The following is a 15,703-nucleotide window of genomic DNA, read 5'->3' on the forward strand; positions in this document are numbered from 1 at the left end:
ATTCGCACTACAATGTTCTTTTTTAACAAAATATCACGTTTTATTTCAAATTAAAAGAACGTATTTCCCGGCATATTTTTTCCTCAATTACACGGTAGCCAAAGTAACCTGTAAAGCTCCTCCCTGGATCAAAGGAGGGGTGTGTAGTGCTGTTCAAATGTCCATTGGCAAGATGACCAATTCAACTTTACTGCGCAGAGCACGACGGAGCAAAAACACACGTGCTGATTCAGCGGTCGGCACGTCAGTTGTTGATGCCTTCCAAGTAGCCTACGATGCACGCAGCAGCTGTGCATAAAATGGAAAACACTCGTCAATGAAGTGAAATAGATGTTCTTCTACTAAATGGATGTGACTGAAACAACTCGATGTGGAATTTCTTGCATTTTAATTGTGTTTTACGCAGCTTGCTAAAATGAGTTTTCAAAGATGTGTTAGTGTTTTTGCTTTCCTCGTTGGGATTTATGAAACAAGTGGTCTAGGACATCTCCAGCCATTCATGTGAGTGTATAAGTTCTCTTTCCTTCATGTCAACTGTTCTGTGTGTATGTGTATGTGTGTATGTATGTGTACGTGTATGTGTGTGAGTGTGTGTGCATGCACATATAACACACACACACACACACACACACACACACACACACACACACACACACACACACACACACACACACACACACACACACACACACACACACACACACACACACACACACACACACACACACACACACACTTATATTGTCATTATTTCTGATTGCAGGCCAAATGTATGTGTGCAGCAAGAAAAGGTGTTGCGCCACAACAGGCAACCTTGTGTCCAGACCTACACCAGGATGGTCAAGGTGTGGAGACAGGGATGCACAGGACACTCCTGGTGTATGGGCTATGAAAGAAGGTAGGTCTGTGTGTGTGTGTGTGTATGTGTGTGTGTGTGTGTGTGTGTATGTGTGTGCGTGTGTGTGTGTGCAACCGGGTGTGTGATTGTGCGCGTGCATACCTCTGTGTGTGTGCCTGTGTGCACGTGCACCTGTGTGTGTGTGTGTGTGTGTGTGTGTGTGTGTGTGTGTGTGTGTGTGTGTGTGTGTGTGTGTGTGTGTGTGTGAATCTGTGTGTGTGAATCTGTGTGCGTGTGTGAACGTGCATACCTGTGTGTGTGTGTGTGTGTGTGTGTGTGTGTGTGTGTGTGTGTGTGTGTGTGTGTGTGTGTGTGCACATCTGTGTGTGTGTGTGTGTGTGTGTGTGTGTGTGTGTGTGTGTGTGTGTGTGTGTGTGTGTGTGTGTGTGTGTGTGTGTGTGTGTGTGTGTGTGTGTGGCGCTACTGTGACAGTGTGTGTGTGTGTGTGTGTGTGTGTGTGTGTGTGTGTGTGTGTGTGTGTGTGTGTGTGTGCGTGCGCTAGGGCTGTAACGATATTGTATCGAACCGAGAAATCGTGATACACAGAGTCATGATACTGTGCAAGGAGGTATCGTGTATCGTGATACACCCTTTCAAAGTTTTATTACCCATTAGTCCAGAAAACAACCTTATGAAATGGGTGATAGTGCTTCAAAGCTTCAAATCATCCTCATTAGTACATTTAAAGTAATATTAGTAGACTCCTGTAACCTATTCTACCTATGAATTATCATAGTTTTTAGTCATTATTATATTTTATAATGTTAACATTTGTGAAATCGTGAGCTGTATCGAACCGTAGGTCAAAAATCGTGATACAAACTGAATCGTGAGTTGAGTGTATCGTTACAGCCCTAGTGTGCGCGTATGTGCATACCTCTGTGTGTGTATGTGTTTGTGGGTGTGTGCATGCGTGTGTGCTTGCGAGTGTGTGTGACGCACATGTGCTTGAGTCCGACCGTGCATGCATGCGTGTGTGTGAAGCGAGAAGCATCTTTCATCTGTTTGCCTCATCTCGTCTCTTTGCCTGACATTTACAATCCCATCTCTCATCTTCCCATCGTTGAGTTGAGCGTGACTGAGCCCAGTCACACAGTCAAGTTTCAAAACACTTGATGGCTGCTGCTACTGCTTACTAAAATGCTGATGCGATCTGTGCAGTGTCATAAACTTGTTGAGTTTGTGACAGTGATTAAGTCATAGTGACTTGACTTACTAAACTCACGTAGGTGCTGTCTCCATGTAGCCGGATATTTTTAAATGTGGATATGTTTTTCTCCTGTTTAGGTGCAAACGCAACATTAGGATAAAATGAAAACTCTTTTGTAACAGGTGTGTTATAGCCCCCTAAATTGAATATTTTTTTTTTGATATGTGGGTTTTAAAACTACTCTTCTCAAGTAGAAACGGAACGCCAAACCAATGTAAACAGGAGAAAAATATATCCACATTCAAAAATATCCGGCTATGGGAAAAAAGCACTTTACACTGGTGTCATACTATGAATGCAGAAGGTAGTCAATTGTGTGTTGACCTGACTTTGCACTGTTGGTGATATACTGTATAAATAATGTCCTCAAATAGTCTGTCTCATGCACAGACAGATGTTTTTCTTGTCTCTAATAGTTTGTAGGGTCATCGTGTGAGACTTTAGATGTTGTATCTCTGATAAAACAGCATACAGGTTAGGGCTGCACGATATATCAGATAAATATTCGATACTCAATAACAGCATGCAATACCTCGATAAAGATATTTAAACGATATTTAGAAAATATAGAAAATATATATATTTAGAAATATAGCCAAGTGTTTCTCTTGTCACTAATTTGTTGGTCTATTTGGAAGTCGTGGATTTGGTCATGGTGGGCTTCTTGCGCATTTGCTGACATTCAGCAAGTGATTGGACTGCACAGAAATGTTTCACTTGTTTGCGATAATTAAGCCGTTTTCGCAATACTCATATCGGCACTCTTGATATCGCGATTTCGATACATTTTCAATATATTGTGCAGCCCTAATACAGGTTCATGATAATATTACCTGGCCTTTTGGAAAGGGGAAAGGTGGGACAGTTTCTCTCCTCTGCTGCTTCACCAAGTGGCTTTTGGAGCAAGAGGTCAAGAAGGCACAGATCCATTGTAATCATAAAAAGTTTTTTCCAAACACTCCTTTGTGCACTGACAGACACTGAAACCCTATCCGTTGTCTTCTGTTGTATGGCCTTTTGGTGGGACACCAGTTTGGAAAGTGATCCTCCCTCTCTCGGTGAGAGATACTTATTAAAGCTTTCAGATGCTTCATGTATCAAAGACACAGGGCCTTTCCGCACTCTCGGAACCATACAAGAGCTCCCAGCAATTAAAGGGCCTTCTGCACGAACCACATTAAAGAGGGATTGAGCCGTGACATTTTGCAGATGGGATAGGGAATGCTAGTCTTCAGGGCCGGATTAATGCACAGGCTAGATATGGCTGCAGCATAGGGGCCCCCCATCTGCTAGGGGGCCCCTGACAGGCCAAAAGTGAGAAATTGCAGAATTATGACAAGATGCGATATTGAGTCCTTAATTCCTATCACGTAGTTATGCCACTGTTTACGTAAATTTGTTGCCAGGGGGCCCACAGCAACATGTAGCCTATGGGCCCCAGGCCATCTTAATCCGGCTCTGCTAGTCTTAGTTGGACTGAAGAGCCCCAGTGCCCGTTGGAGTTTTCTGTCTGTCTGTCTGTCTGTCTTTTGGTTTAGCAAGTTTCAAGATCATCCGTCTGGAAGTATTTTAAGATCCCCACTTTTATCCCAATTGTTGTCCTCCCTAGTCCTCCTGATTCCATTCTGATGTTTTCATGTGTGTCTTTTCATCCTATAAAAGTACTCTTTAATTGACAGCACAAAACCATCACTGCTCGCTGGTACGTGACTCGGGGGCAGATTCCACTTGTTCAACTTGTCAGTATCATCGATCCCAGGGACGGGAGAATGAAACCATCTTTCAAACACATCACTTGAGCCGGCTTTGCATGTTTACCGTTGTGCATAGCTGAGAATGGCTTTGATGACAGGCTGCCATTAGGGTTCAAAATCAGTGCACAGTAAGTGCACACTGGTGTCATGCGTTACTTTCCAATATGTTGTTATGATTAGCCATGTTTCAAGCATGAGGTTTTGAAAACATGAAGCAGACTATAGTCTCTTTTCTTGTTTGATTGCTCACATTGAAATGATTAATGCCTTTTTTCCACTGTTTACTGCTAATGTTCTGACATTTCATACTTTGTACTGGAAAGTGTTTTCACCCTTTCTCTTCATTCTGTCTTGTTTTTTCTGTTTCTCTGGCTTGTAGGACTGCGTATTATATTGGCTACCGACAGGTGTACAGACAAGAGTATCAGACGGTGTACAAGTGCTGCTCAGGATGGACACAGCTCAATGGAGAGGTCGGGTGCCTGTACCGTAAGTAGTACTCCAGTTTCCAATTTCACACTTGCTCACTCCCTCAGCCCTCATAAAAGGTTCCCTTTCCTCAGTTAAGAATGGAAACTTCTTTGGATGTGGAGTCAGGCTGTGTAATTATCCCCGAACAGCTTCAGAAGCTGGAAAGTATCAACACTTTTTTTTATTTGTTACCGACCCAAGATCTTGTTGAGTTTCTTCCCAAGCTCTGAATATATATATATATATATAATATCGCAATTGTCGAACTGTGGTTCACCATTTTAGCTTTTAGATTCAAACCATTTACAATCCACATGGAATGCGTTTGCGATGAAAAGGACTTTCCCACACATTTAAGGCTAATAGCTTTATAAAGTATGAATTATCCATCATATATGCAAGGCATTGCAAAAGTTGTGTGAAAGGAAATAGTTTAAAGAGATGTAATTACATACATCTCCTTAGTAGTCTTTGTGATCCTACAGCAGCCCATGTAAGGACCATTTTAGGAGCTCTCTTGTCTATCGTCTGTTGTTCAGGATAAGAAATTACTGCTGATATGGGCCTTTCTATGTACATTTGTGGTACATTTATACAATATCATACCGTGATATTGGTACATTAGTTCCACATTTTATCCGGTACCATACCGTGATGTTCCCTTCATTCCTTGGCAGGAGTAGCCTCCCATCAGCATACTTGCTTTGATGAAAAGAAGACAGTCACCAAAACAGAGTTGGCATGTTGTGTATATATATACATCATCTTATGGATTAGACGCACACACGCTTAGAAGAAGAAGACAAGGCCCTCTTTTTTCTGCCATTGTCAGTGTCAAGGAGGGTGTCTGTGTGTTTTTGTGTCTGTGTCCGTGTCTGTGTCCACGGCCTTGGAGCGAGACAATGCTGGATGTCTCCGCGACGGGTGAGGGTCGGCATCAAAGAGATTTATCCTCCATTACGGACGAGCCTAGCTGGCCCACAGCCTGAAGTGGGATTTTATGCTGAAGTGGCGCCGTAATCACCGGGGCCGCATACCGCACACGGCACCCTTTTGGCAAAAAGAAGCTGCCCCGCTCTTTTATCATCCTCCACATGTCCTCTTGCATGCACATGCCATTCCACTGCCCCACTATGGAGCTTCTGCCATCATGGTGGGTGAATATGCGGCACATGTGGGAAGGAATTGTTATGGGAATTGTCTTGCATACAGTACAGTGAGGACACTTCTCTTCTCTTCCCACTACAAGCGCCTTCCTTTGTCATGGAGTTGGATGGCATTTGTTTTGCCTTTATTTTGATTGGACAATTAGAGAGTTTGACAGGAAATGAAAAGGAGAGAGATGGGGAAGGATCAGGATATGATCTCGAGTCGGAACCCGGTTACAGTGTATGGAAGGGCACCTTAGCCAACGGCTAACGGATGACACTTAAAAAGCATTTGTTTTTATATTAAAGATTGATAAGATTTGTCACTTCTCAACCAAGTTGTGCACAATGCTCTGACTCAGTTATAAAATCACTTGTGAAAATGTGAAATGTGAAAAATCACGAATACATGTGGAGTAGAGTAGAGAAACATTTATTAACCCTGGAGGAAATTCAGAAATGTATATGTAGGACCATAGCTGGCATAGAAGCTGCACATAAAGAGTTCATTACAACTTCTTTTGTATGGCATTTCATATGAACCATCTTGAGTGTCTCCCTATAGCACATGCTATCATTGAGTGGACCGGATTAGACTTAAAATGGAGAGCCAAAAAAAGCAAACCGAATCCACATGCTATGTACACGTTCCTGTGAAGACACTTGTAAATTTTCAGAGCTGCCAAACTCCATTCCTTTAGTTCACAAGTTATCTCGTGTCATGTAATAAAAACTATTCCTCCTGAGTTTATGTAGTCTGTGGGGAGATTTTCCATACATCAACGTGCTATAAACAGCGTTTTTGACGTGTGTGCTGCGCACGTACAGTTCTGTCCTGTACTCGGGCCACCCCACCGCATAGCAATACAGTATTCTCCTCACACACAGGCCTGTCACAACCAGGCAAGCAAACAGGGTGATTGCCTAGGGCCCCCTGTTGAAAGCCCCCCCCCCCGGCAATGACTCATTATGACATTTGTATTCAAATTCAAACAACACCGTGAGGGAGGCAAAACCTCCCTAAATTCAATGTCGCAACCGGTAGGGCACTCGCCTGCCATGCGGCTGACCCAGGTTCGATTCCCGGCCCGGGTCCTTCGCCGACCCCTCCCCGTCTCTCTTCCAATTCACTTCCTGTCCACCTCTCACACTGTCCTATCAAATTAAGTTGAAAAAAAATCTAAAAAAAAATAAAAAATAAAAAAAATCCCTCTTGAGGGGGCCCTCCCCAATAGTTTGAAGAGGAGCAGGGGCCCCAAGTCCATCTTTGCCCAGGGCCCCGAAATACCTTGAAATGGCCCTGCTCACGCATTCCTGTCCAACAAACTGTGATATGACTTGCTGCATGATTTGTTTCTGTTTTGGAGCGTACGTCACTCTTGACAAGGAATAGCCGAGATTCTTCCATGTGCTTTGGATGTATATCTCCTGTTGAATAGTTGATGATCCTAGCAGAGAGGCGTTGTGAGCAATGGGTGCCAAATGTATTTTAAAGATGTAGGTCTCCCCTGCGTGTGTGTGAGGCCCAGGAATGTGCAGATATGTATCTCAAAACACAGAACAAAGCACAGCACAACCTTTGATAAGTGTTGAGGGACTCTCTCATAGGGACATGGAATACTCTGGTGTAAATGGGGCAGTCAAGTTCCTTCTTGTTCTAATATGATTCATTGCAGTTTACCTTTCACAAATTCACAAATTACACAATGGGTTTCTTCGACGTGTCATTGATCTGATGTGAAATTTAGACCCTGACCAATGCATTAATTGTTACCTTGTACGGTTGTGATTATCTGTTTATAATCAGTACTGGTTGGTGCAGAATTTTCTTAAGTTTTTTTGGGCGGGGAATGTTAACTGAATGTAAACCATCCTCTTTAATTACAAGGAATTGAAAGCAGACAAATAAACTACTGGGTGGGCTTTCCATTCACAGAGAAGCCCTCAGAAACATCAGCACTCACCAAATATACTCAGCAAGCAGAAACAAATGATTCCTATGGCAATACTTTTTTCCCCTCACGTGGCCTGAATGAGTTATCTCGATAATATGCAGCAGAGCTGCCTTAATGGTATTTTCCAAGTAAGTAAACATTTAGTTTTTCTCTGGACAGTTGCAGTTGTATTTCATTCTGAAGGAACATTGAACTAACCGGCAAACATTTTAAATTAAAGTTCAAAAGAAAAAGAAGACTTTTAAAACTTTCTACTTTCTACTTTTTTTCAGCACAAATGAAAGTTGTCATGACCTTGCCCCTTCTAGTGTCGTGGTTATGTTTAGAAATAGGATAATATCATTTTTGATATTTAATTGTATGCAGTTTATTTTAATCATTCTGATGTTCACAATGCTTCAAAAACAGCAAAACGTGGTCAAAACCAAAATACGTCTTCAAAACCTTTCACATCCTGTCCTGTGTCTCTTTACACATTTCAGATTGCGAAATAGATGATCATATCTGCTGATGCAAGCATTCTCTCTCTCTCTCTCTCTCTCTCTCTCTCTCTCTCTCTCTCTCTCTCTCGCTCTCTCTCTCTCTCTTCACACACTATTTGTGAAAGCACATGTTTTAATACTTACAGGCACTTTGAAAGGATGAAAAGCTTCAACTTATGACACCTGCTGCTCATCCAACATTTTATTGGGATGAATGGTGCCGCACTCCCCAACCCCTGCAGACCCCTGGCCCTTTATAGTCCTCTAATCCTGCCTGACAAGGGCCCTTTGTGGCAGAGGACCGAGGCAATGGGAGAGACAGCTGGACGACTTAGTCGCATACATACTCAGCTCCTCAGAGTGTATGGTACGGTCAGTTAGAAAGCCATGCATCGCAGTGTCAGGAATAGGACACTGGAGCAGGGACTGTACAGCAGGGCTTCTCTAACTTTCCTCGACCGGCACCCTGCACCCTAATGGAGCAGAGCATTTCCCAATGACCCCCTGCTAAATTTTGTGAACCGTGCCACCCCTAGCTCATACTCAAACACGTGCCGATACCAGGCGCCGATTCCATTCCATTCGATTCTGTTCCATTGACTTGAAAGCATGGGTAAAAAGGCGCCGCCTCATACATTTACTAACATTTAAATCTACATCCAAATGGACATTAAAACAAATATCACAGGTGGAAAAAACAAGGCTGTGCATTTATTTTCATTTTCGTACTCGTATCGGTTTTCAAAAGAAGTAGTATGATGCATCCCCACTCAGCATTCCCCTGAGAGTCATCACCTCCTGTGTCTAATACAGTCAAAAGTAAAGCCTTGGGGCTTGTGTGAACGTGCCTCCGCCCACTACATAAAAAGAATCTGTTTAATTCAATCAGTAAGTTTGTACTTCTTTGTAGTCACATCCAGCACTAACTTATTGAGCTGTACAGTCGCTCAAACTTGGCACCAGATAACAGGTGCTTGCTGGGCGTGTAAAATCATCAGTTGTTGCAGGATTTGAAGGATATAATGCCTGTTTGTATGGACGGTTTTACTAGAGCATTCTATACAGCTTTACCCATTCCAAAGTTCTCAAGAGATGAGTTCCAGTCATGTGTCTGGTAACTAGAAGTGTCACTGAGTGATTGTTATGGGACTCAGGACTTTCTGTTAGGCAGTTGTCAATTGTTTTGAAAAGCAAAATCTCCATTTCAATAGCCTTTTGAGCATGGCATTAAACTTCACAAAATCAAACTCATTGGGGCACATTTTTATTTCCACCAGTGAATATATTCATCTCCTTTTTGCCACCAAGTCTTTCATTGAAAATGCCATTTCATCTCTCAATACGTATTTATATGGGTTTTACATCAGCTGGTCCATTCTTGTCCACTGCACAAACATGCAATGTTTTCCAGTGAGACAGGTGATGTTTTGGATTAATATAGCAGTGCTTCGTTCAGATCAAAGAGCATTGTGTAGAACACATCATGTCGGAATAAAGAGTAAAGGTAGGGTTTCCTCTTTAGAATGAAAGGAAAGGGTGTCTGACAACCGTCAACAAGTGCATAGGGAAAACCACAGTCTCTGTTCCTACAGCTCTCTCGCTAGGCCTGTATAGTCCAAACAAATGTATCAGTTGCATCCAACAGTGCATTGTGTATGGCATTACATGAATCTCTTGTTGATCTTCGAATTTCAAAATGTTTATTGCACGGCGATTCACAAGGCATCCCTTTCAGTTGTACAGGTGTTTTGGAACCTTGCAAATGATTTTGACACATAGATGAATCTAAATAAGACACAATATTACTTTTTTTAAGTATACGATAAGGGTCATAGCAAACAGCCTACATTTTTATCCTCAGGTTTGTGACTCTAGCATGCCATATGCGCATGACATGAACATGCATGTACACACACTATACATGGTTTTTTTTTGTTTATAAACACAGTGTTATGAGGAGGGGCAAGACACTGGCAGCCAACCACGTGAGCTAATTTTTTGACCGACTCCGGTTTCCAACAATCAGAGGTTGAGTTGTGCGCAGCCAGGGGGAAACAAAAAATGAGAACCTATGTATGAAGAAGCTGTGTGTTGGCACATGTTTGTAATACTTTCACTTTATATTATTGTCAATACACTTCACTCGATGTGGAGTATACTCCTGAATAGTTGACATGAACAGAAATTATTTGTCTGTTACTCGTTCAAGCTTTGCATTTCTGAGTAGTTCAAAATCTGATTCAGTATGGTCAGGGCCGGCCTGAGGCATAAGCAAACTATGCGATGGCTTAGGGCCCCCATGCTGCAGGGGGCCCTCGTGAGCAGCAAAGTTACAGAAAAAAATGAACTCTTCACCATTTTCCCTAGTCAAATACTGTATTTCTTTCTCATGTACCTCTTACTGCCACAAAGGAAACATGAGCCATTATATATTGGGGGATTGCTCAATGACAGTCAAAAACATCATTTTTCATGTTCCACTTATGGTTGTAAAAACCCTTCTAGAAATGCAGAACATAACGAAGAGTAATAGTTATGAAATGGAGCTGAGATATTCCTTTGTGATAAATGGCTTTCTGTTTGAGAAATGTTGCTCCTAGTGCAAGTAAATGAAGCTTATGAAGCATCTGATGCTGAGAAGGTGGTGGTATTTGGGCCCTGGATGAAATTTTGCTTAGGGCCCCATAAAGGCTTGGGCCGGCCCTGAGTATGGTGGTCTGCAACTGCAGCGGTTGCATGATGATTCCAAATTGATTTTTTTTTCTTTACCTGGACCCACTGAGGCCTATGAACTGTGCTCTTGACCAAATATTTCATGCCTGAGCTATTACAGTTGGCAGTGAGAGAGATCAAAAGATTGCCTCAAAAAGGGAAGACCATCAATGTGACATTGTGTAGCAGCAGGGATGTTTTGATACTTTTTTGTCCTCCATCTCCGGTCCAGATGACCTGGGAAGAGATACCGTACAGAGGGAGGGATCATCAGGAAGGGGTCGTGGCTCACTGGAGTGCAGCATCACTGTCAAAATCAGTGTGTATGTAGCCTCTGTGTGTGTGTGTCTGTGTGTGTGTGTGTGTGTGTGTGTGTGTGTGTGTGTGTGTGTGTGTGTGTGTGTGTGTGTGTGTGTGTGTGTGTGTGTGTGTGTGTGTGTGTGTGTGTGTGTGTGTGTGTGTGTGTGTTTGCGCATGCATGCGAGCGCGTTTGTGTTGGTGTCAATGTGTGTGTGCATGTATAGCTTGTTAGCGTGCGTGCGTGCGTGAGTGCGGGCCATGTGTATGCGTACGCACGTGTGTGTGTGTGTGTGTTGGTGTGTAACAGGTGTAGGGTTACAGACACAGCAGGTGGCCTGTGTACCACCTGGATTATCAATCGGCTGAATGAAAAATGAATGTAGGAGACACGGCAGTCCATCCATGCATAAACCCATCCAGGCTGTACCACTCATCCGCGCCAAGATAAATTGGGTGTTCCGAAAAGCGTGTTAGCTGTAGCAGACACCAGAGTAGGTTAGATACGGTTGGGTCTTTTTCCCTTTCTCTTGATTCTATACACAGTCTAATACTGGGCCACAGCATGCATTTATTTGCATTTATTCCTTATTAATTTGGCTTATTTCTTAGTCTTGTCTATTCAGTAGGTTTATGTACAAAGTCTGCCATGTACAGTATATCTTAGTTATTTGCCTCAGTTGTTAAATAAAGTAATTATTCCTTATATATCTAAATCTACATTTAACACAACAAAAAAAGTCACCTACTGTATGTTAAACTTGGATTTTTTCGCACACCTCAACTGGCAGGTGCGTCAGAGATGGCCCATGGGTCACTCAGCGGACAACTTGAAAAAACTCCCGCACACTGACCATTTCGCTGTTTTTTTTGTTGATAAATGACGTATATGAATAAATGACCGAAACGTCGTGGAGGAGTTTATCTTAGACTTAGACTTAGACTTAGACTTATGTTTATTGATCCCACAATCTGATGAAGGCCTAGGACCGAAACGTCATTTATTAAAGAAAACAGTGAAATGGTCTGTGTGCAGGAGTTTTTTTCAAGCAGTCAGTTAATGTCAGCCATGTCATTAGGTCTAAGTTATTCTTTTTTCCCCTCTGTCTGTCTGCAGCTGCCTGTAGCTATGGGATCTGTTTCAATGGTGGCAAGTGCAAAGAAGACGCCACCAGAATTTGTGAGTGTACTCCAGGATTTAAAGGACCCCACTGCCAGTATGGTAAGTAGTTGACACACTTATTGTTTGCATTTACTGTCTACTTTGTTCATTTGATGCATCACATACTTATTTTGTCATCTAGGATTTACTTGCTAATACGTACATGTAGTTCCTACATTCTAACATGCTATAGCAGTGTTTCTCAAACTTTTTCAGACCGAGGACTACTTAGTCCCCCCAAATATGTTCAGGGGCCGCCTGTCAACTGAATTGACTGTTGATGGGTGCTAATAATCACACTTTGAGAATCACTGTGCTATAGCCTATTGTCAGCATCTCTGCACATCGGCATATTGTCATAAGCAGGGGGATTCCAAAGAATCTGAAGAAAACGGACCCCACTATCACCACCACCACCACAATTATATGAAAGATATTTTACATTTTACTATAGGGGAACATACGTACTGTACATGTTCTTATATTCTGTTTGACTCATTCATAGTCCTTCGTGAATCTCTGTGAAACTGTGGTCCCCTTGAACGGTCCAAATGTGCTGTACCTCCCTCCCACCCGAACCCATTTAGCGGCACCCCACGATGATCAATCTCTGCATGCGGGATTAGGAGGTCAAGAGGCGTTACGTCCTCAGACTTCTGGTTTGGTTCAGTGTGGCACAGTATTGTTGTTCATGACACAAGCTGTCAGTGTGCAGTGTGGAGTACTGGTCACTACTCCTGTCAGTACTGATCATTAAACCATGCCTAAAACAGACTCATACCGCATGTCTGGCTATTAGCAGCTCTTCTGTTTCAAATCTGCTGTATGTAGTACGTGTGCCTGTGTACTTTCAACAGCAGCATGAAAGCATGAATAGCGTGTGATTCATGTTGGCTCTGGGAAATAGACATTCTGTTGAAAGGTGTAAAAAGTAATCGGCTAGGCTTTTAAAAATGCATGAATGGATAAATGAGAATAATACCCTCAACAAATTAATATTTTCAGGATAATGACACACATTTAGCGGCCCGTTTGAAATGGGTTTGCTCATTTTGAGTAAGTCTTTCCTGGAATAGTTATTGCATTCCAGGACATTACCTGTCTAGTTTCTCCACCACATATCCGCCATGAATCATGGTTTCACCAGATGGTCGTTTAGAAACGTCTTTAGTATGATGTGGTATAACATACAGGCATTCAGCTGCAAGAAAGAATTTAGGGTTTAGGTTTTTTTGTTGTTTCTCCTTTTGAAGATATTCCTGTCACATCCATTGAATCTTTTTTGACCTTATGTGTCATTAATGAACTAGATCATTATGTATATTGGGAAGTTACAAAGAAAATCCTTCTGAGCGTCACAAACTTAATTTCCGTTCAGGCCCAAAGGGGAAATGTGGAAGTTATAGATCCTAAAACTTGTATGACTAAAGAGCACAGATTGAAAACATTTTGTATAGCAACACAGTATACTTTTTATGATTGGTGTTTCATCTGAATGGACCTTTGTTTCAGTTTATGTTGATTGCAGGCTTTACAGGAAAACATTTTTGCTTTATTAGCTTATGTGCTGGCCTAACTTTTGTAAAGGAGGCCAAACCCATCGTCATATCACCCAATAGCTGCCGCTGGCTCCTCTCCTCACGTCATAATCATGCCCTATTTCACATGGGCTTTATATAGGGAGGCTGACTCCGATTCTGAAATAATTAGACTGGTACTTAGGGCCGCTGACAGCTTTGACTGGGCCCGGGACAAAGACATCTGAAAGGGCCCCAAACCCAATCAATACAATGGAATGAGGATCCAATTCTGGGGCCCCTTCTCTCCCTGGGCCTGGGAAAAGTGACCCCTTTGTCCCCTTCTGCCAGCATCCCTGCTGGTACCATTTCTTCAGAGTGATGCCATACTACAATCCTTAATTCATAGGCATGCCATTAACGAGACAGTTCTTTACAGCCATTTGACGCCGAAAGGCTAGTCTATTGTGATCTGAGGTATAATGTCATGACTTCACTCTCCATATAACTATCCGCAGGTTGATTCCTAGCCATTGAAGCACCTTTATATTCCAGTATAAAGGCGCCTTTACATTTCAGTTGATCACCCTGCGATCATTAATTTGTTCTACCCCCAAAACATATGTCATTTTGTTCTTGTTCCAAAGAAGGTTGCCGCAACAATGTTTCCTTCCCTAGAGATTTAGTCTGTGTTTGCCCTGATGCATGGCTTGGAAAGGACTTCAGTCTTGGTGTAATAGATGCCTGCTAACGATGCTCAGCATCACAGCACTGTTAAGTCTTTCACCTGCTATCCGAAGACGATGCACTTCTTTTTGGGGGGCTCAAACTATACAACTATGGGCACGATTCTCAGCTGAAAACCCTTCTTACAACAATCGGTGGAATACTAGCCCCCAGGACCATCGCAAGCTATTCTGAGTCTAAATTTCTTTCGTTGTGTGCGACGTTCTAAGATAGATGTTCAAAGAGACGCAGACCTCAATTCATAGATATCAAACAGGTTTAATATAGTATTTACGACTCAAAATACAACATTGGGTATCGTCTCTGTGTTTAGGAGCAGAGGTAAGACTGACAGTAGTGAATCTCTTTATGTGTGCAGCAGCACACTGGCTTTACACATTTCTTAATCAGACAGGGCAGTGACACAAGAAATGAGTTGGGAGAGAGAGATGGGGAAGGATTGGGAAACAACCTCAGGCCAGAATCGAACCCGAGTCCCCGGAATAATAATAACTTATGATATGATAAGAGGGCTATAAATTAACACCAGCCAACCGGCCAAACGCTGGTGAAATTTTATTTCGGCTGGTTGAAAAGAACAACTTACTAGCCATGTTGACCCATTAATGTGTGTGTGTGTTTGGCTAGTACTACTGACATCTACTAGCCATTTTGGCTGGGGATGAAAAAAGTTAATTCAGAGCCCTCATGATAAGGCACACAAGCCCACTGATCCACATTGCCCCCCGGTTACACTACTGGCCAATATAATAGCCTCAGATGTATTGCTCTCTTGGGTAGAATACCTTTCTCCCAACTCAGCATGGAGGTCTGGGGTTCAAGCTTGGAGCTGGGTGGCTCAGGCTGACCTCAGATGCACTGATGACGCTCGGGGAGGTCGGCAGGGAAGATGACAGGGGGGTCAGAAGAGGAGGGGAGGCAGAATTGGGTACTCCTTACATTGCATTGGGTGGAGGATTGGTGAGGGGGGTGCTCTCAGATGACTTTTTCCTGGGCCTGGCCAAAGCTGTCAACAAACATGACAGGAGAGGACAGGACAGGGTCATACTTCATACAGCAGGCCCTGGAGGCTTGAGTTCACACAGGCCAGACGAGGCCTTCCTGTCCCATTGAGCCAAATTCTCTGCTCCCTCTGGACGCTGGACTTCTATGAACCTTCTGGAAGTGTGAGAAAGAGAAACTTACTGCCTGGTGCTGGTAGGAGGCCAGTTAGTGTCTTCTGAAATCTTTCGGTTTTACGGCCGCAAGACAAGTCCCTGAGGAGGATTTTTGAGATGTCCACCGTCCTCTTCTGCCACAGCTGTTGAGCCACTTTGAGTGTGACATCACATCCCATCGCAAGTTCATCCA

General features: G+C 42.9%; 1 protein-coding gene across 1 annotated transcript in view; it reads left to right on the forward strand.

Annotated features, from left to right (window-relative positions):
* Window positions 1-211: 211 nt before the first annotated feature.
* The window catches only part of megf6a (multiple EGF-like-domains 6a), a 167,480-nt gene continuing 151,988 nt past the window's right edge, over window positions 212-15,703 (forward strand). Inside the window, exons 1-4 of the mRNA XM_063208451.1 lie at window positions 212-501; window positions 764-898; window positions 4,242-4,351; window positions 12,045-12,149. Of these exons, the coding sequence (XP_063064521.1) occupies window positions 416-501; window positions 764-898; window positions 4,242-4,351; window positions 12,045-12,149 (436 nt within the window). The 5' untranslated portion in view covers window positions 212-415. The remainder of the gene's footprint in view (window positions 502-763; window positions 899-4,241; window positions 4,352-12,044; window positions 12,150-15,703) is intronic.

The sequence above is a fragment of the Engraulis encrasicolus genome, chromosome 10 (genome assembly GCF_034702125.1).
Source record: "Engraulis encrasicolus isolate BLACKSEA-1 chromosome 10, IST_EnEncr_1.0, whole genome shotgun sequence".
In the NCBI taxonomy this organism is placed as follows: Eukaryota; Metazoa; Chordata; class Actinopteri; order Clupeiformes; family Engraulidae; genus Engraulis; species Engraulis encrasicolus.